The sequence below is a fragment of the Oryzias latipes genome, chromosome 9 (assembly GCF_002234675.1).
Source record: "Oryzias latipes chromosome 9, ASM223467v1".
NCBI classification, from domain to species: Eukaryota; Metazoa; Chordata; class Actinopteri; order Beloniformes; family Adrianichthyidae; genus Oryzias; species Oryzias latipes.
In genome coordinates, this window is record NC_019867.2 from 1,362,043 (window position 1) to 1,381,116 (window position 19,074).

A 19,074-nucleotide genomic window follows, 5' to 3' on the forward strand; every position below is an offset into this window, starting at 1 on the left:
AGGAATTGAACCAGCAAAGCCTGATGGGACGGCACCAGCCTCCATCAAGCAAACGGACGCATCCGTCCAGCGAACCTGTTTTTAGGGGGAACTCTACGTCCACAAAGGAACAAAACAAAAGATGAAGTCATTTTAGGTATTTTCCTTTGACAAACCAAACACAAAAAACTGTTTCTGGAAAAACTCTGGAAAGAAAATTCATTTATTTAAAGGCAAAACGTTGTTTTTCTCCCTCCTTAAACTGTGTTTTGTAATTTGTGTAATTAGTATTTTGATGAGCCCCTTAAAGCCGGAGAACTCACAGAGTCACATTTGGCAGCTTTTTTTGTTTTAAAATTTTCAAATTGTGTTTATTTTAATAAATAAATAAATGAAGTTGTTCTCCACCCGTTCGTCTGTGAAGACTTCATCTGTCTGTCATCTCTATCTTGGAGAAAAAAACGTATTTTGAATTATTAGAGAAACCACAAAGAAATGATCTCACAAGTTTTGACTAAATTTATCCCTTTAGTTGTTTTGTCACCTTTTTTTTCTTTCTTTAAGTTATTTTTAATAAACAAAGACGTCAAATGTTTTTTAAGAGTCCTGAGGGAAATAGTTTCTAGTTCTTCAGGCTTAAATCTGAAAACAAAAGAACAAAAATAAACTAATTCCTGCTGGTTTGAATTGAAAAATCTGTGATCCTGTTAGGATTTAGATTTCTGGAATAAACTCAATACTTAAAGTTCCTGTGTAAGCAGAATTCCTCAAGTAAAATTCATTTTTCCAGTGGAAAAATAGCCAAAAACAGGTAAAGTTACAAGATACTAATGTTACCAGAAATAAAAACTATCATCTGCCAAATTCAACGTTGTAGAAACAGTGACGCTGTCAACAAATTCACATTTTCTGAAATGAACGACAATTAAAACCCTTCAACAACTGTTAAAAATAACCTGATTATTTTAGGTGAAAGGCTCCAAAAATTATGTCTTTAGGGCTACCTTTACTTTCCCAGATGTTTTACTGAAATCTTTTTGATCGTGGAGTTTTTGAAAACGTCCGGCCTTTTCCTCCGAACTCACCTGAAGCACCAGCAGAACCAGGAAGTAGGCGTTAGCGATCCTCTGGAACTGTTCAAACAGGTTCAGGGGTAGGAAGGTGAAGACGTTGTACTTGGAGGTCTTGATGGCATTTGTCTAGAAAAAAGGGAACAAGAACAACAATATTATGTTTTTGACCATTTAAAGATGGTTTCTTTCACATCCAAATAACATTTGCAAAGACAGAAAGATGCCCCAATAAACTGCATTTGCCCCAGTAAACTTCTGAATGAAAAATTCCCATAAGCCCCTCCTGACTGCTGTTTTAGTCTCTTCTCCTCAGACGTGACGGGTATCTCTAACATCTTCATAGACGGCGTTACTGTAAATCTAAAATGTTACTGGCGGTCCTCAGGGCTCCTTCCTGACACCGCTTCTTTTCTTTCATGCTAGCATGTCTTCATCCTCCCTCATTCCTCACTTAACATGAATAAAAAACACATTTCTTTTCAAAAATTCTAAAGCAGTTTCCCTATCGTTCATTAAATCATTAAAATTATTTTACTCATCGCATAAGTCTTTGTCCTTTAAGTGCCTAAACACTTAAAGGGGTAAATTTCACACCGACAACAAACCAGTCGGAGCCACAAAGTCTGACTTCACCCATTAGAAATCGAAGACTTCCTTTCAAAATAAAAGACACCCTGTGTCACAAAGGATCACGTCAGTGCAGTAAATGTAGTAGTAGCAGGAATTCTGATGTCAGAAGTAAAGTTCTTTTTACCATTTGTGGTGCATCTCAAACAGAAATTCATAAATCTAACAAAGTCAAAGTAAATCTGAGCTAATTAAGAGATCCCACCATATTGTTGAAGCATAACAAATCTCTGAATTTGTTCAAAAATAAAAATCTGGTCCAACTTCTGGTGAAATCAATTCTTTTGTTGATTTTTGGTGGTAAAAGTCAGTCAAAACGTTTTAGTTCGACTTTGATAAACCACGAAAGTTGTTTGTTGTTGTTAGATTGTTGGAGGATTATGGGTAGTGTAGTCAGGAGCCTGGTGGAGTGATCATGTTCTTCAACTCAACGACTTGAATAAAGTTAGGATTTACCTTACTTCTTGAGTTACAGTCCCTTTTTTAAAGTAAACACCTTTTTCTTAACCACAGACACACGGTGGAGGAGGAGCTTGTGGAAATAAAAGCTCTCAGCTTTTTGCCTTTCCTGCACGCTGAGATCATGGCGGGTCTGGTATCAGGGGGATCTCGCAGTGAAGCCAAAAGCTCTGCTGGTCCCCCAGACTGGAACTGAACGCCATGTTATCACTGATCTGTTCGTTAACAACACCGCCCACACCGGCATTTTTGTTCTCCCTGCAAAAGCCTGAATAGGGACAGGAAAGTGAGTGTTTACACCACGACGGCGGCGCTGGACCTTTGTTTCCACTGCATGACGAAAAGCATCTTTTTTTCCCCCACAGGTTCATTTGAATGTTTCTAGAATCATTTTCTTCTTGCTGTGACACCTTTGGTGACCATGTTCTTGCTTTCTACGGTCTTTGTTTTCTGTTTGACGTGTTTCTAAGAGCTCCTAAATCAGAGTAAAAACTATTTTTAGCAGAAGTTTGAGTTTGTGGAGCAGCAGCTCCTTCAGTTCGGCTGACTTCCTGTCTCCTGATTACAGCCACATTCACCAGACGAGGCCCGGCCCAGGAGAGCTTCTCTTCTGTAAATAAGAGCTCAGAAAGGCCCGGGTGTTTCGTCCCAACAGCCTGTGTGCTCGACGTTAAATGATGTGCAGAAAGCAGTGGAAGCCGAGGGCGACGAGCGCTTACCGCGTATCTGAAGGACAGGTTGAACTCGCGGTCGTTGGCTTGCAGTTTCCTCTCCAGCTCTGATTCAAAGAGACATTAAAGTCAGAGGTGAAAGTCTTCAGGGTTAGGAGGCAGCTCAGTGGCTGCAGCCAGACATCCCAGGACTCTTTATTAGGTTCACTTTACACAGTAGCACATTTTAAAACAATAAAAGCACACATTTCTTAGATGCCTTATTTTGAAAAACGGCTATTTTTCTTCAGGCAAAGCAAAATCATGGCAAGAAAAGCTGAAGTGAAGGAACAGAAGAGGAAGTCTGAGGGAGGACGATCAGAGCCAGTGAAAGGTCACGTCAGGGGTTAACCGGGGTCACGTCAGGGTCTCAAACCTGTGAGATCAACGTTTAGACTTTCACACGCACATGGAGAACCCCCACACAGAAAAGACAGCCCGGTTTGAACCAGTACCTCCCTGCTGTAGGGCTGTAGAGCAAGCCAGAGACACCCCCCATCAGCCCACAAGACTCAGTATCGCTGAACTCAATCTGCTGCCTGCAGCTTTTCTGACTTGCCACATACTTTGTGTTGTTGTGATTTTTTTGGGGGGTTTTATTCCGTAAAACTTAGTTTGAGTTGAAGCATTATCATTAATTTATACATTTTTGGTTTTCACTTTTGAGTCTCTGCCTGTCAGAGCCGAATGACACACCAGCTACAGCTACAACAAACCTGGGCCCCAAAACGCTAGCGCTGCCGTTGGGTTTGTGGTGTGGGGGGTTTCTGAGAACATCTCCGTTTTCCTCACAGTTTGACTTTCTTTTGTGATACCAGTGAACCACGTGACCAGAACCACATCAGAGCAACGCCAAACCATTTGCAGGGCCAATGAGGGCTCAGTACTCGCACCTTAAAGACTAGAATGTGGCGTAAGGACGCCGTATGACATCATACGAACGTTGAACTTCCATTATCCTTACCAATACTTCACGATACACTTGCCGAACGCACGACAATGGTACTCTCCATTTTCAGGAATTCCCTTGAGGTGGTCATATGAGCCTGAAGGAAACTGTGAGGCACACCTGTGCTCCACCTAAGGTCCTCTATGACCCTCCAAGGACACAGATGACCCGAAAACCTCAGTGGGTGGAGTTTGCATGTTTTACTCATTCATGTGTGGGTTTTCTCCGGCTTCCTTCCACGACCCTAAAAGGGATTCAGTGGGTTCTGAATATGATGGATGGATGGATGAATAGACTTTATACAGTGTTGGTCCTTGTCCTGTCAGAAATATGAGTCTTTCTTTTCTAGTTTTTATTCTAATAAGCTGCATAAACAGGCGTCTAAGAAATAAAATGTTTACCTCATTAGCAGATTTTCTTGAAATAAACCAAAAAAATCTGCTAATGGGGAAAGAAAATTGGTCTCATCATGATTTCTTACTTTTGGAGAAAGATTCTCGTCACAAAGACGTGTTTTCTCAAACTAAAATGGTTTTTCCCGCTAACCCTTCTCTTTCCAAACCGAAGGCTTTATTTACTTTCTAAAGGCTCAGTTTTTGCTTAGTAAAGGCGCGTACACACCGGGACGAATTTTGGCGTACGTTATTCACCAGCGTTTTTCGCTACGTTTTTTGTGTTCACACCCAGGCGATTTTTGCTGACGATGAGCCGAGCGAACATGCAATTTCATTCCCTGACATTAGATGGCGCTTAATGTAAACAGAAATACTCCTGTACACAAGGTGGCGCTGCGCAACTTTACGCTTCTTAAAGTCGCTTTTCACTCAGAAGAAGAGAGCAAGTATTTACGCGCTTGTCAGAATCAAACAAAGAAAACATGAATATTTCAAGCACCAGTAGCTCCAGTTCCAGAGATGAAGAAATTATTGTTCTGTTGATGATGAAAGACGCCGGAAAAGACGCCGATTTTGGGTACATCCCATAGTTACGATAAGAGAAGAACATGGGGAGTTTTATCGACTGGTACAAGAGCTGAAAATGGATCATGAGCGTTTTCGGGATATTTTAGAATGTCCGTCAGTGAGTGCATCTTCTTCGTCTTATTTATTCACGGCAGTGTAGACGCTACTTGGCGTCTATCTTCTTCGCTGTGACGTATGTGTGCTCAGCAAGACAGTTTTGTGTTTGAGCGCCCCCAAGTTGTGTTTTACTGTATTTTCAGAAGCTCCAGACACGTGTGCAAAAGCGTCATTCTCATTGGTCGAATGACTTTTGACGCGGTGCGGCAAACCAAAAGAACGAACCCGAGGCATTTTTAAAAAAATGACGCTTTTACGCGTGACGCGTCGGTGTGCACACTCACATTGGTGCCCTTTGTTTAGTCACGAGGCGTTAAACGTCGGCGAATATCGCGCGCGAAATTCGTCCCGGTGTGAACAGGCCTTAAAGGTGAGAAGCTGGAGCGCGGCGCTCCGGTTCCAGCCTGGAGCGTCTCTTCTGGGACGCTCCACACTGGGATCAGTGGGACGGCTCTGACCGGTTTCATTTGGAACGACTGGATTCAGCGCTCAGCCGGAAGTTAGTGAAAGTTTGCAGCTGAATTGTTGGACTAACCAGACAATCGTTTCATCTTCACCCTCTTCTCGAGTGAAATCCTGTTAAATGACTGGAATTTTTGGAAAACTTTCACGTAAAAACTTTTCTTCAGCATTCCAGCTTTTCCAGAACTTTACGCAGATCTGACAATAACAGGGACGTTTGGAAGCGGGCGCCGCACGCCTACCTGGTTCTCTCTTCCTCACACAGTCCAGGCCGAAGAACGACATCTTGTCCTCCTCTGCGTCCCTCTGCTATCTGTCCATCACACTCATCTGTGGAGAGGAGGCAGTGGTTGTGAGGGGAAAACCCGTCAGACTGCAGGAAGCAGCAGATGACGAGAGGACCACCGAAAAAAAATTCTAGTTAGAATGACCTCATGTTTGTGAGAAAGCAAACCCCCCCCCCACCACCACCTGGGTGCAGGGCTCCTTACTGCACCTTATGTTCTCCCATGGGAGGGGGGTGACTCAGAGGGAGGCTCCCTCCTTCTCCTCCCAGAGAGGAACAAGTTCTGAGTCTGATCCTCCTATACAGACTGACGGTGATACACTAAGGGGAGTGTGTGTGTGTGTGTGGGGGGGGGTCTTCTGACACCTCCAGGAAGAGGCTGTGTAATCACCTGTTCAGTTTCAAAATCTGCATTTAGATCTACAGGAAGTGATGAAAGCTGGTGAGAAGCAGCCGCCTTGGATGAAGCAAAAAGCAGAAGAGCAGAAACAGGAAGGGTTCGTTCAACGAAAGGCTTCCAAACAGAAATCTGGAATAAAACCTGAAGTGAAGGGCAACAAAAGGAGAAGTTCACCCCCAACAACAACAGGAGACCAGGAACCTCCATGAACACACCAGCAGGCGTCAGAAGACCTGCTTGAAGCTAAAGCCTCATGTGACCAGAAGCAGAAAACAAAACACATGATGATGAGGATGAGTTTCTGCTAATAAAGCGGTTGGATCAGCTCAGTCCATCCTCGGTTCTGGTCCGTTCCTCCCTTCAGGATCAACCATCGCACGAGCTGAAGGCAGTTTCTCCACCAGGAGCGTCGAGTCATGATGAGGCGGTGAAAACGGAGGACCTGCCCCTCCAACAGGAAGCTGAAGTCATGTCGACTCTAAAAATATCTGCACACGGGTCGTTTTCACAGGAATGCCAGAGAGCGGGAAAACCCTCCCAGAGTGACGAGTGTGGAGCACATGTGCAGAACGCCACCACGGACGGAAAACTCTCTTTCCTCCCCTAAACCTTTTACTGAAGCCCCACTCTGATGAAAGTGGCGTTTTTGGCGTTTTGAGCGTGTCCTTGTGGCGTTTTTCTGATGATGGAGGACATCAATTAGAAAAGTGAGCCTGAAAATTGCATTTCTGAGTATTTATTCATTCAAATCTTTGTAAATCAAAAGCAAATGAAAAAGTGCTGTCGCAAAAAGATCGCATTTGTAATGTAGAAAATACTCTGGGCGGGGCCGAAGTCTTCATGCTCCGCCTCTTTCTGATCATCCACCTGCAGACAAACAGATCCATGAACGTCTTTGTTTTCCTCCTTGCTCGCCCTTTTTGTTGCACCCCTAATATTAGGTTGGGGTCGTTCAGAGTGTGTGCAAACATTGTTTACACCAATGTTTCCCATCATGCATTTGCACGTACACGAGGAAATGAGCGCCGTCTTACGCCAGTGGTCACAATCATAATGGAAAGATTCCTGGGATCGGAGTGGGACTTTAAGGACTAACGTTTTAACGGAAGGAGCAGAACCAAACACCAACAGAACCCAAAGTCCTGGAAGAGTCCGGACCCACCGAGGGATGCTTTGGTTTCACTTCAGAGTCAGATTTTCTACAGAAGCTTCAGATCAGCCTCCACAGTCAGCCGCGTCCGCACAGTAACCCAGCTTTACCCCCCCCTCCCGACTGTTTGATCCCTACAGTTCAGTTAACTATTACAAGCGTGACTGTTATTTCATGGAAACAAAGTAGGTAAGAGTATCTGGGAGTCAGATCACCTTCGGCGGGTCAGGGGTCGCACACATGAATTGCTTTCTTGTCCCACCAGTGGTTTCTGGTTTCAGACCAGAACACTGGTCCATTATCAGAGCTCAAAGAAAGCTTCTCCTCCCCGCCGCTGGGAGCGTCCTGAAACCACTGAGGAGGCTTTATGTGTGTACAGTCAGGAGAAAAAGTAAGTGAACCCCCTCTCTATAATGATCTCTCACTGTTCTCCACTGACCATCCAAGGCAAACACGCCCAACCGCCCTCACAGGTGAATACGGGCTGTCTGCAGGTAAAAATGGTCAGACCTGTACGGGGCACGCCGGACGCGTCAAGGTCAGTGAACCCGTAGAGAGAACATTTTCATTTTTTCCACGTTCATGCTGCGGCGACAGGCCGTATGAACACTGATACAACACGTAAGGGTGGGGTAGGTGTCTACCTGTGACCTGGGCCTAAAGGACCTGATCTCATTATCACCCTGGACCCTAAGGGTCTCGCTGATTACAGAGTACAGATGACAATGAGATGATGGGTTAGGCCCTAACCCAACACTACTTAGAACCAATAAGAGGCTTCTGTTGTCCTTTTGGCTTCATTGGTGGTTCCAGTTGGTTCAAATGTTGGTTTTTAACCAGAAAAAAACCTGCTTCCTGCTGATTTGCTGCTTCAAATGAAATTATCTTGATGATGATGAAGCACCAACGGATGATTTTCACAGCAAAAGCCGCGACAACTGTGAGGATGTAGGGCTTAGTTAGTTTCTTTGGTGATGTTTTGGGTCGTGTTCTGTCTCCAGGTCCTACTTCATGATCGTCCACATCTCTTTTCTTTTCTCTGCATTGTCCTCAGACTATTTAAGCGTCCGGTTTTCAGTTGGTCTTTGTCAGGTCATCTGCTCTGCTTCGCCACCGTTTGGGTCTTGTTTAAGTTCATTATACGTTTACGTTTTTGCCACTGAGCTGCATTTTTGGGGTTCTGCACCACCAGTTCCAAACAACGACCGTGAAAACACGCAGGAGGAGGAGCTGCTAAATGATGGATTAGCGTCTTCAATGAGAATACAGATCTTAAAAATAAACAACGTTGAATAAAAACACAATAAAAGAAGCAACGTTTGTGATTAATGCTCAGAAAAGAGAAGAATCAAGAAGACCGTAAAGGATGAAGTTACAAATCCCTTTACACGTGTCATGTAGTTTCCAGAACCACGTGTGACTTGAACAGTTTGTCCAAAAAGCCACACGGCACATCAGCTACACCTTTGAAGCCAAACGGCCCAGTGCAGTAGCTACGTTTGTCCACATGGACTAAAGTGCTGATTACCTGGACCAGGTCACGTTTTGTCATTCTGATGAATAAAGTTCAAGTCTCAATAGCGGTCGCACACCTGGATGCATACACTTGTTCTCCACTTTTCACGCCTCCCCCGGGCGAGCGGTGAGCCGTGCTCAGGAACCATTTGGTGGCTTAACCCCCAAACCAACCCTTCACGCTGAGCGTCAAACAGGAAGGCTTTGGTCTCAGGGCAGACACTCTACCACAGGGCCACTGAGTCGATGTAAATCTGCAGGAGTCAACGCTTAGGAATTGTGAAAACGAGTCCTGATTTAAATAATTTCGAACAACATACCGGTACTCCTCCCACTGCCAGGCATGGTGGTGGAAGGGGAGTGATGTGGGCTTGTTCTGCAGATTGACCAAAGGAACAAATCCCAAACGCTGCCTGTTAAAACCATCCCTTTACAATCATTCAGAGTCATTACAGTGACGTGAAACCGAGGTGGGGGGGGGGGGTAAGGAAAAACTTCTGTTTGAGGAAAAACCAAAGAAGACAGAAGGATTCTGTCTCTCTGGGTTGCTGGAGCCTATCCCAGCTATACTGGCAGGGTTCACAGGTCATCGAGATCATTTAGAAAATCATCAATCAACCTATGAAGCCTGTTTTTGACTGTGGGGGGGACCTGGATGAGGAGGACACGGCCGGGATTTGAACCAGGCCCTCCTCACTGCTAACCACTCCACCCCCATGCAATCCTGTCTGCAAAGCTTTCCCTCTCTCTCTTATGATCCCAGTGGAGCTTTACATTTTCTAAGCAACATTTGCTCTTTCTCTCCTGTAAAACACGAGTTCTTTTTCCAAAACGTCAAGTTTCTTTTAGGTTTAAATGAAATAAAAATGAAGCTCTTTGCTTTTCATGTCTCCAGCGGTCTGGAAACCATTTTCTGGTTTGTTTCTATCAACAGGCTCGCGTCTTATCAGCGGCGCTGCTGCTAATAATAAACCGCATCCTTGCTCCGGAGCATCAGTCATCCCAAAACCTCACCGATGATTCCTTCTGTTGATTACGGAGACGGGAATCTGCTCTGACCGTCATGTGACGTCATGTGCTCTTCTGACCAATGGGAACTGAGCAAACAAACCGCCCCGTCAGTGACAACTGCCCCTGCAACACCTGCAAACGCAAACAGCCAGAGGTGGCGGTCACCTTGTTTGAACAAACCCGCCGGCGGTGGTGGTGGTGGCGGCGGCGGCGGTTCGTGAAGAGCAACAATTGGGAACAGACTTTACTGTTTAAACCGCCTGTTCTCTGAAAACTCAATCCACTTTTCTCTGAACTGTTTTTACATTCTTAAATTAAAGAGTAACTAAATATTTTTGGCTCATGAAGGTCGAATGTTATGTGTTTTTATGGAAAAAGGATCAAAATCAAGCTTTATTTTGACATTTTTTAATCAAATTTTGTTCTTTGTCTGCTACATGAAGATCAACTTCTGCATCTTTTAGCAGAACGGCATTTCAGGAGGAACAACGTTTGACGGCAATAAAGTCAAATCCAAACAGGGGAAGGTGAAAGTGTTTCAGTTCAGATGAACGGAGGCTTTTCTGTGGCGTAAGAACGACAGGATGCTGGTTTGGCCTCCTGAAGTCTCTGCAGGAAGCAGACGTTCTTTTTAGCTAACCGTCACACAGGCGATGCAGAAATGAGTAAACCTTTACCTGCAGGTCGCTCCGGATTTCACTGAACCGCAATTCAGCCGCAGAAAGAATCAGTGTTGCTCGTCTGAATCCCCGGGGCAAATCACAGGGGGTGGGACGTGACAGACACAGATGTCAACTCCAGAAGACGCAGAAGTTCAGCCAAAAGAGAAAAGATCGATGAAATGTAACCGACGAGGCTGAACAAACAGAAAGCAGGCGGGCGGCTTTGTTTGCTTACGCCTTGACTCTTTTTTGAGGTTTCTGGGGTTTTTGAAGGAAACTCCCGTTTGACCTAACTGTCCAGAAATGAATCAGAAGTCGGTGGGAAACCAGCAGTGACAGAACCCGGACTCAGAGTTCTGGGGTCAGGACCCATCCGGATCCAGACCCAGACCCGCTGAAGAAGAGCGCCAAGCGTCAGGATGAAGCTCTGATAGGACGCGGTGAAGTCCATCCAAACGACCAGTCAGATCCGGCTCCGGCGTTTTGGGCGGCGAGCTGTTATCTTTGGCCTTGGGGGGAGCGTGCCGCCGGTGTGTGGTGGGGGTGGGGGGCTCTCATGACATAAACACATAATACTGCATCTGCACTTTGAATTCTGAGCGCTTCAGCACACAATCAAGCTCTGAATTATTCACCTGACCCCTCAGGCCACAAAGCCACGCCTCCTCTCATCTTACCTGACATTTTGACAAACCTTTCCAGCCTCACAACCCTCCGATAGCTCTGAACTCTCAGGTTCATGATGCTTTCAGGCGAGGGGAGAGTAGAGGACATCAACTCCTGTCCGGACTCCTCCTACCAACCAGAGCTGGACCCAAAACGACGAGACCCCGTTAGCTCCAGAGTCCTGACCTCTAACGGGCACCGTTGGTTGAAGACAGCCCCTGGTCCCATCCAGTGGGGGCTCGGACACACAATTTAGCTTTTTAATAGACGAATAGTCTCTGATATGGAGCTTAAAGAACTGGAAGATGAAAAGAGGAGGTGAAGACGGAGGAGATTCATGGCTGCAGTCAGAGTTCTGATGAAAACCCCTGAAATTAGTGACGTTTCTCCATTTCAACCCTTTGAAAGTGTTGACTTGACTTCTTCTCCCTAAAATCACAAAACATCGAAAATGAAAGAGCTCCAAAAAAACCAGCACACGGTGGAGCCTGCTGCAGTTTTAGACCAAAACCTTTTCTTTTTAACACAAATGGAAGGTGAGAGGAGCTTATATAAACCCCCAGCCATCTGTACCCAACCATGCTAGGTCTCAGTTGTTCTCCTTGTCTGACCCAACCTCCAAAGGGCCACAAAGATCCGGAGCACAGTTGTTCTTTGGTTATACAGCAGGACACACTCTTCTCCTCGTTTTACCATCCAACGAGAAATGAAAAGAACGTTCGCAAGTGTGTGGAAGAAAAGAAGTCTGACAGAACTCAGCTTTTACATTTGGGAACCGACCAAGCCTCCAAACGGGGCCTGAGCTAAGAATGGAACGGTCCCAGACCAACCAACCAGACAACAAATGTACTCAAGTACGGTACAGATGACCTGTGTACTAGAACGGTCGTTTGGTCCAGGTGAAGGTCAAATTCTTTGTCTGCCTGATGCTCGCCTAACACGCCACAAATGTTCAAGGCATTTACATGCGTGACTTATGCGTCACGCTCTCTGGACAGACCAAACGAGTCATCACCACTGACTGAGGACTGGACCGAGTGTGATGTCATCCATAGAAAATGGTTTATTCCGGCTCCAACCAAATGCTCAATTCCGTCACCTTTATTTTTATTTTTTTTGTGATGGGGATGCTGCCATGTTGGAGGCAGACGTTGACAGATTTTGACTTCTTTGAGCCACTTCCTGTTTGGAACACCAAGGGGGCGGGGCCACTCAGTCCAGTTCTCTCATACAGTCAGTGATCACCACCCTGTGCAGCGTCTCTGGACTTGAAGTTTCCTCCTCATCCTCTTAAATTCCAACCGAAGACAGTCGTTCTTCCTGGTTTTTCCTGGAAGTGGAGTCTTTTCTCCCCGCTGTCACCCACAGCGTGAACGCGTGCAGCAAAGAACTTCAACTGGATTTAACTTAATAAAAATAATGAGGGATTGGCTTTTTCTGTGAGTGAATCCATTATTCATTCATGCTGTGCGCCTACGGCCCCTCGGCGGTGGAGGCTGAGGTGTCTTGCCCCGTGGTCGAACCGCCAACCCTTTGATCATTGGCCGACCTGCTCAGCCTCTGCCGCCCTGACTTGTTGGGATGCACTCTTTGGAACCATCTCCATGTGTCTCCAGCCGTCTCCTACATCACTGAAAAGGGGGACGTTCCAAAGAAAACGGCCCAGAAAGCATCCAGATGTTGCGTCAGACCTGCAGTGTGTTTGGTGACTGTTCATCTGAAGAATTTTGGCTCTTTTCCTAAACAGGAGAGCAGGACAGGTTTGAACGTGTTCTCTGTGGAAGAGACAGGCGGCTTATGGGATGTTTGGTTCTCAAACTACTTCCTGCTGCTCCACACACTTCTCTCCAGCATTCAGGAGATGCTGCTCCATAGAGGACTCATCTCCGCTCGGCAGCAGATCATTTCTGCGTCTATCTTCATCACAGATTTAACTCGCGTGATGGTTTCTCCTCCAGATCTTCTCTGAAGCTGCAGATCAACTTTTTTCCTTCCAGCTGATTCTTTTCTCCCTGTAGGGCGGAGAAAGGGAGGTACCCCCCCCCCCCCCCCTGTTCTTTCTAATCCATCCCAGACCCGGGACCCCCTCCCTGCCTCACCTTGACCGTGTGACGCGCGTTCTCTTACCGTGGGTCGGGTGGAGCCGCGCGTGGCCTGCGTCTCTTTCCACGTCTGTGGGAGAACAAAGTTTCCCCGCCGCCAGACTAAAGTTCGTCCTCCTGCTGCCCCGCTCCGTCTGACGCGCTTCTCCTCCTCTTCCTCCTCTTCTCCTCCTCCCTCCTCCTCCTCCGCATCGCTTTCTTCTGTCGGACGGCGGAACTGTCGTGAAAGCTGAAGGTGAAAACAAGAAAAGTTCTCGTGGAGGAGAAGTAACGGGGCGGGACCGTTACGCGGGTTTCTGGACCAACGCTGCCCTCTAGCGGCTGAGGAAGAAACCACGCTTCAAACATTCAAGCAGAATTTAATGTTGTACAATTTAGATTCATTTACGATCATTGATGCTATAGAATGAATACAAACATTTAAATTTTAAAAATAATCATTATATATATTAGAATCACTTTCTAAAAAAATAATCTGCACATATTCTAGATATTTTAGAATTTTATTTTTAAAATAGTGTCTATTTTTACATAATAATTAACTAATTCATCTTTGTCATGTGATTATTGATACTTAAAGATTCTTAATTCTGTCTGAGAAACAGTTATGAACCGGATAAAGATAGTTAATGTAATCAAATGGTTACGGTAGAACAGGGTGGGATTATATAAATTCACTTCCTTCCACTCCTTTTAAAGCAATCTTAGATTTAATGTTTAATGATCCTAAGGTTACTACGTCTTTGTACAAATGTATAACTGCTGATTGTATTGTTTTGTGCATTATTCTTGCTTTAATTGCTTGAAATAAACCATTTCGAATCAAAAATCTAATTTAAAAAAATCATAAATTCAAATATTTTATCCATCTAAATTAAAAAAGAGAGAATTTTCATTTAACGGAAAACGAAATTTGATGCTTTTGTTCTGCAAAAATAGACACTTAGCTTGTAGATTATAATGATTTACCATATTTTATACTACTAAAGTACACAAAAAAAACAATAACTTCTTAAATAAAACATAACTGATCATCTTTCATGGTCCTGCTTCCTGACTCTGATCTCTTGCATATTACAACGTCTGCAGAAGGTGTCATCAACCTCCGTTCCCTTCCCCGTGTTCCTCTCTTTTCTAGAAAATGTTGTCTCCACTGATGTTTCTATCCTTTTAGCAAAGTCCACCACCGTCTGTTCTTCTGCACTCCTGTCCAGAACACCAAAGTTCTCCATCACTTCCTCATTTCCTCTGTTTCCTTCACCCCCCCAGGCCTGTGTTATAGTCAATCACCAGTCTCTCCTCTCTGGAGGTAACCTGGACCTCCTCATCCATCTACCTCCAGTATAAACCCGTTTCCTCCAGCTCACATCCTGCCTGGAGGGCAAAACTTCCAACAACATTTACTACTACATTTCCAACTTTCAGAATCAGACTGCGATTGATGAGCGATCCGGTTTTGTTTTCTGATTCTCGTGATCGACTTCCCTTCGGTTTCATGTTGGATGGCCTTCCTGTCTGCCGCAACTGACACATTTATCAGGATTTAAGGCATGAAAGTGCAGGACTGTGGTCTTTTTGAGAAGCTAATGCAAAGAAAAACATGTTTAGCCTCAACACAGACGGCTCATTCAGAAGTTATTTTGTGTTCTTTGTGTTTAAGTGAAATTGTCTTTAAACATTTAACTGAACTTTTTCAGTTTGTTTGACGGGATAACTGTCAACATTAAACCATTTTTCACTTTTTTACAACAGCCATAACTATTTAAATGCTACAGAACAGTGAAGGCTTGGAAGACCCCGTTGGAGTGACCTTTGTCATTTTTATTTCATACCTATTGCCTAAAGAAACATATTAAAAAATAATTTTCTAAAAAGCATTTTAGCTTTAAGTGAATGAAAATGTCAAGTTCGAAGTAACACAGAATGTAGCTCTTGAGCTTTTTGGGTTTCCATGAAAAATCATCTGACACTGCAGTTCATCGCTTTTCCACAGGACGGCGCTGTCTCCATTCAACAATTTTGGTCTGCTGTAAATATAAAAAAGAAGCTTTTTTAAACAGTATTGTTGCAGAATGAGCGTTACAATATCAGTTGATAATTTGGTATAAATATAAAAGTTTTTTGATGTTTTTTTGTTTTATCTTTTAATTCTAATTTACTTTCTGTATATGTCCATCAATTATTTTTCTAAAATTGAGTTTTTATTGTTGGAAGTCATTATTTTTTAAGAGAAAATCTTTTCTTTTCCTTAGAAAAACTCCACTTCCAGTTTTCCATCAACAGGTTCTGATCCGCAGACCTCAGTGCACGAGATGAGTTTGCTACTAAACATTAATAGTGATTTAAGCTTTAAAGAACGAAAAAGTTCCTTTTGAGAAAGTAAATTTAAAAATGGAGGTTTTAGGAGGACAAACTCTGATCATAATGCACTGATTCATGAGAACAGTAAGAGGAAGAATGAATGCGTGTGTGTGTGTGTGATTGTGTTTGTGTGTTTGTGTGTGATTGTGTTTGTGTGTGATTGTGTGTGTGTGATTGTGTGTGATTGTGTGTGTGTGTGATTGTGTTTGTGTGTTTGTGTGTGATTGTGTGTGTGTGTGATTGTGTGTGTGTGATTGTGTGTGATTGTGTGTGTGTGTGATTGTGTGTGTGTGATTGTGTGTGTGATTGTGTGTGATTGTGTGTGTGTGTGGGGGGGGTGCAAATGAATGACTTCAAGAACGTTTGAATGTTGATTCAATGGACTAAGACAGAAGGAACACAAACTGAACAAAGAGGCTTTTTCTACTAACATTTTTCTACCAACAGAGGAAAATTGTTGATTAACAATTTAAGTTTTTTAAGGAAAAAACGCTAAAATAAGAAGCGATGGTAAATGTCTTTTATCTTCTGATTCTAGGTCCACCTTAAGGAGGACACAAACAAAAAGACCACCTTAAAAACTTGAGGGCAAAGGGGGCTCGGTCCGAGAATCCCTGTGACGTTCTCCTTTCTGATTGGTTGAGTTCCGTTTCAGCGCTGAGTGGGCGGGGCTTCAGAAATGAGTACTTCACGTCAGTTCCCCTATTGGCAGAGGAGGAAACAAACATGGCGACAGAGTGCTGCACACCGGGACGGACTCTGGCTTTATTCGTGTTTCTGTGGATCTGTTCGGGCCGGGAGGCCGAAGCCGCCGCGTCACAACCGGCGGACGAAACCCGGATACTCGGCATGAGGCTGGAGAGGAGCGACAGGCCCGCCGAGACCACCGACACGGGGGACATTCAGGTGACCGAGGGCAGCCAGATCTCCCTCCGCTTCTACGGGCTCCACTTGTTGCCGAACAGCTCCGAGCTCATTAAGTTCGGCGAACTGGACGAAGAGGACGAAAGTCCCGACACGGCCTCGGCGCCGTTCAATAGGACTTGTCCCGAACACACGAAGGATATCAAGGTGAGCGGGCCCATGCAGGTAAGCAGCCTGAACACGTCCGGGGTTCTGGCCGTCACAATCAAGCAGCTCCGGAAGAGCGAGGCGGTGAAGATGTTCGGCCTGTGCGTCCTGGACGCGCGGCAGCAGAGGTGGCTCCTGCTGGACCGGCAGGACGGGCGCCTGCGCGTGGTGGAGGAGGCCAAGTCCCTGCTGCCCATCTGGCTGCAGGTCATCCTCATCTCCCTGCTGCTGGTGCTGTCCGGCATGTTCAGCGGGCTGAACCTGGGCCTGATGGCGCTGGACCCCATGGAGCTGCGCATCGTCCAGAGCTGCGGCACCGACAAGGAGAAGCGGTACGCGCGCAAGATCGAGCCCATCCGCAGCAAAGGCAACTACCTGCTGTGCTCGCTGCTGCTGGGGAACGTGCTGGTCAACACCACCCTCACCATCCTCCTGGACGACCTGATCGGCTCCGGCCTGGGCGCCGTGGTCGCCTCCACCGTCGGCATCGTCATCTTTGGGGAGATCGTCCCCCAGGCGCTGTGCTCCCGCCACGGGCTGGCCGTGGGGGCCAACACCATCATGCTCACCAAGCTGTTCATGCTGCTCACCTTCCCGCTGTCCTGGCCCATCAGCAAGCTGCTGGACTGCGTCCTGGGCCAGGAGATCGGAACCGTCTACAACCGGGAGAAGCTGGTGGGGATGCTGAAGGTGACGGAGCCCTACAACGACCTGGTCAAGGAGGAGCTCAACATGATCCAGGGGGCGCTGGAGCTCCGGACCAAGACCGTGGAGGACGTCATGACCCCGCTCAACGACTGCTTCATGATCCACAGCGACGCCGTGCTGGACTTCAACACCATGTCCGAGATCATGGAGAGCGGCTACACCAGGATCCCGGTGTACGAGGGCGAGCGCTCCAACATCATGGACATCCTCTACGTCAAAGACCTGGCCTTTGTGGACCCGGACGACTGCACCACCCTGAAGACCATCACCAAGTTCTACAACCACCCGGTGCACTTTGTCTTCCACGACACCAAGCTGGACTCCATGCTGGAGGAGTTCAAGAAAGGTCAGTTGCAGCATTTTCCCCTCGTTTGTCTCCTCAAGTGAAAACCGGTTGTTAATTGTAGAAGAAAGCGTTTTTCATTTGCTTCAAGCGTCTTGTTTTTCTTGTCTCTCCTGAGCGACGCTGCTTAGGTCTGAGCTCTGCTGTCACGGTTAGGTGAACACAGCAAAGACCTTTCCCGTTCCTTTAGTTGGATTTAGGATGTCTTCTTACGGAGAGTTGAAGTCAGCTCTTGGAGCTCAGGATTTGGAATACATTGATTAGAGGGAGGGCTTTATGTCAGGATGACAACAGAGCAATAGTCAAGCATGGTGGTGGTAGTATGATGTGTGGCTGTGTCAGAGCTGCAGGATTTTGGTATAAAAAAGTCCTACTCAGTGAAAAATAAATGTATTCACCTTCTATTTACAGTTAACTGTAAAGGTAGAAAAAAGGCTAATGAGTCAATTGGTAAAGCCATAGTCTCATGCTCTGGTACAGACCTGTGCGGGTTTTTGGGTCGTCCGGGCCCACGGAGGGTCGTAGAGAGGAGCAGCTGCATCTCCAGGTGGATCTCACAGTTCTCTTCAGCCTCGTACGGCCAACTCAAGGGTTGTCATGGTAATGGAGCGTGCCATTGTCCTGCGTGTGCTAAGCGTGTCGTGATATATTTGACAGGATAATGGAGGTTTCACACACCTATGGCGTGCGGGTGACGCTGGCGTACGGCGTCTTTACGCCACACTCTAGTCCTTAGTAAGGTGGGAGTACCGGCTCCATTCTGAGCGCACAAATGCTGCACGTCCAAGTGTGCACGTGACACGCAAGCGCATGTAGGACGCCTGTAGGATGTCCACACAAACTACACTCTCTTTAGTAAAAGACATACTTTTTAAAACTTTTTGTTTGAAAGGAGCAGAATATGTTCTGAGTCAATGAGGATTTTTAAGGTAAAGTTTTTTTTTTTTAATGAGTAATAAAAAACTAAAAATGCTTTTCGTGTCTGTTGACCTGCAGGAACTTCTCCTGGCTGTCGTTGAATCCAATCAGATAAACGACATGGAGTGAAATTGGTCTCTTTTTTGTGTTTTATGAAAACTAGCTTGATGGCCCGACTAAATGTGACAAACGTCTGGAGTCGTTTCTGAAGGGCTTTTGGGGCTCGGCTGGCGAGACGGGAGTCTCATGGACTAAACATGGTTAACGTGTGCATGAAAAGAACATGGAAGTATAGAGTAATGCTGCAGATCTTTCACTGTAAGTGGGGGTCAGAAGAAAATCGTATTTTATCAGAAGACAAGTTTAATGTCTTTCTATACAGTTGCGCCGTTGCATTAATGACAACTTTTGTTAAACGATTTCAAATCAACATTTTGCAGTCATTTTCAATTCTTTTTCATTTATTTTAGCATCGTTTTAGGTTTATTTTTGCCTTATTTAGGCATTATATCCAGCGTAACTTTTTTTTAGTTAATTTTTTTA

General features: G+C 45.5%; 2 protein-coding genes across 6 annotated transcripts in view; one reads left to right on the plus strand and one right to left on the minus strand.

Moving 5' to 3' along the window:
- LOC101162197 (phospholipid-transporting ATPase ID) overlaps positions 1 to 13,377 on the minus strand; it is a 33,273-nt gene extending 19,896 nt beyond the window's left edge. Inside the window, exons 1-6 of one of the 3 annotated variants that reach the window (XM_023958139.1) lie at positions 13,156 to 13,377; positions 10,598 to 11,457; positions 10,378 to 10,495; positions 5,581 to 5,668; positions 2,858 to 2,916; positions 1,065 to 1,178 (exon numbers count right to left, since the gene is read on the minus strand). In XM_023958139.1, coding sequence (XP_023813907.1) covers positions 1,065 to 1,178; positions 2,858 to 2,916; positions 5,581 to 5,623 — 216 coding nt within the window. In that variant the 5' untranslated portion in view covers positions 5,624 to 5,668; positions 10,378 to 10,495; positions 10,598 to 11,457; positions 13,156 to 13,377. Of the gene's footprint in view, positions 1 to 1,064; positions 1,179 to 2,857; positions 2,917 to 5,580; positions 5,669 to 10,377; positions 11,458 to 13,155 lie in introns of all 3 variants that reach the window. The other 2 variants (XM_023958137.1, XM_023958138.1) reach the window with 2 other exon arrangements.
- A 2,795-nt stretch (positions 13,378 to 16,172) lies between these two features.
- The window catches only part of LOC105354685 (metal transporter CNNM4), a 30,411-nt gene continuing 27,509 nt past the window's right edge, over positions 16,173 to 19,074 (plus strand). For 2 of the 3 annotated variants that reach the window (XM_023958142.1, XM_023958143.1), the window contains exon 1: positions 16,179 to 17,616. In XM_023958142.1, the coding sequence (XP_023813910.1) occupies positions 16,218 to 17,616 (1,399 nt within the window). In that variant the 5' untranslated portion in view covers positions 16,179 to 16,217. Of the gene's footprint in view, positions 17,617 to 19,074 lie in introns of all 3 variants that reach the window. The other variant, XM_023958140.1, reaches the window with a different exon arrangement.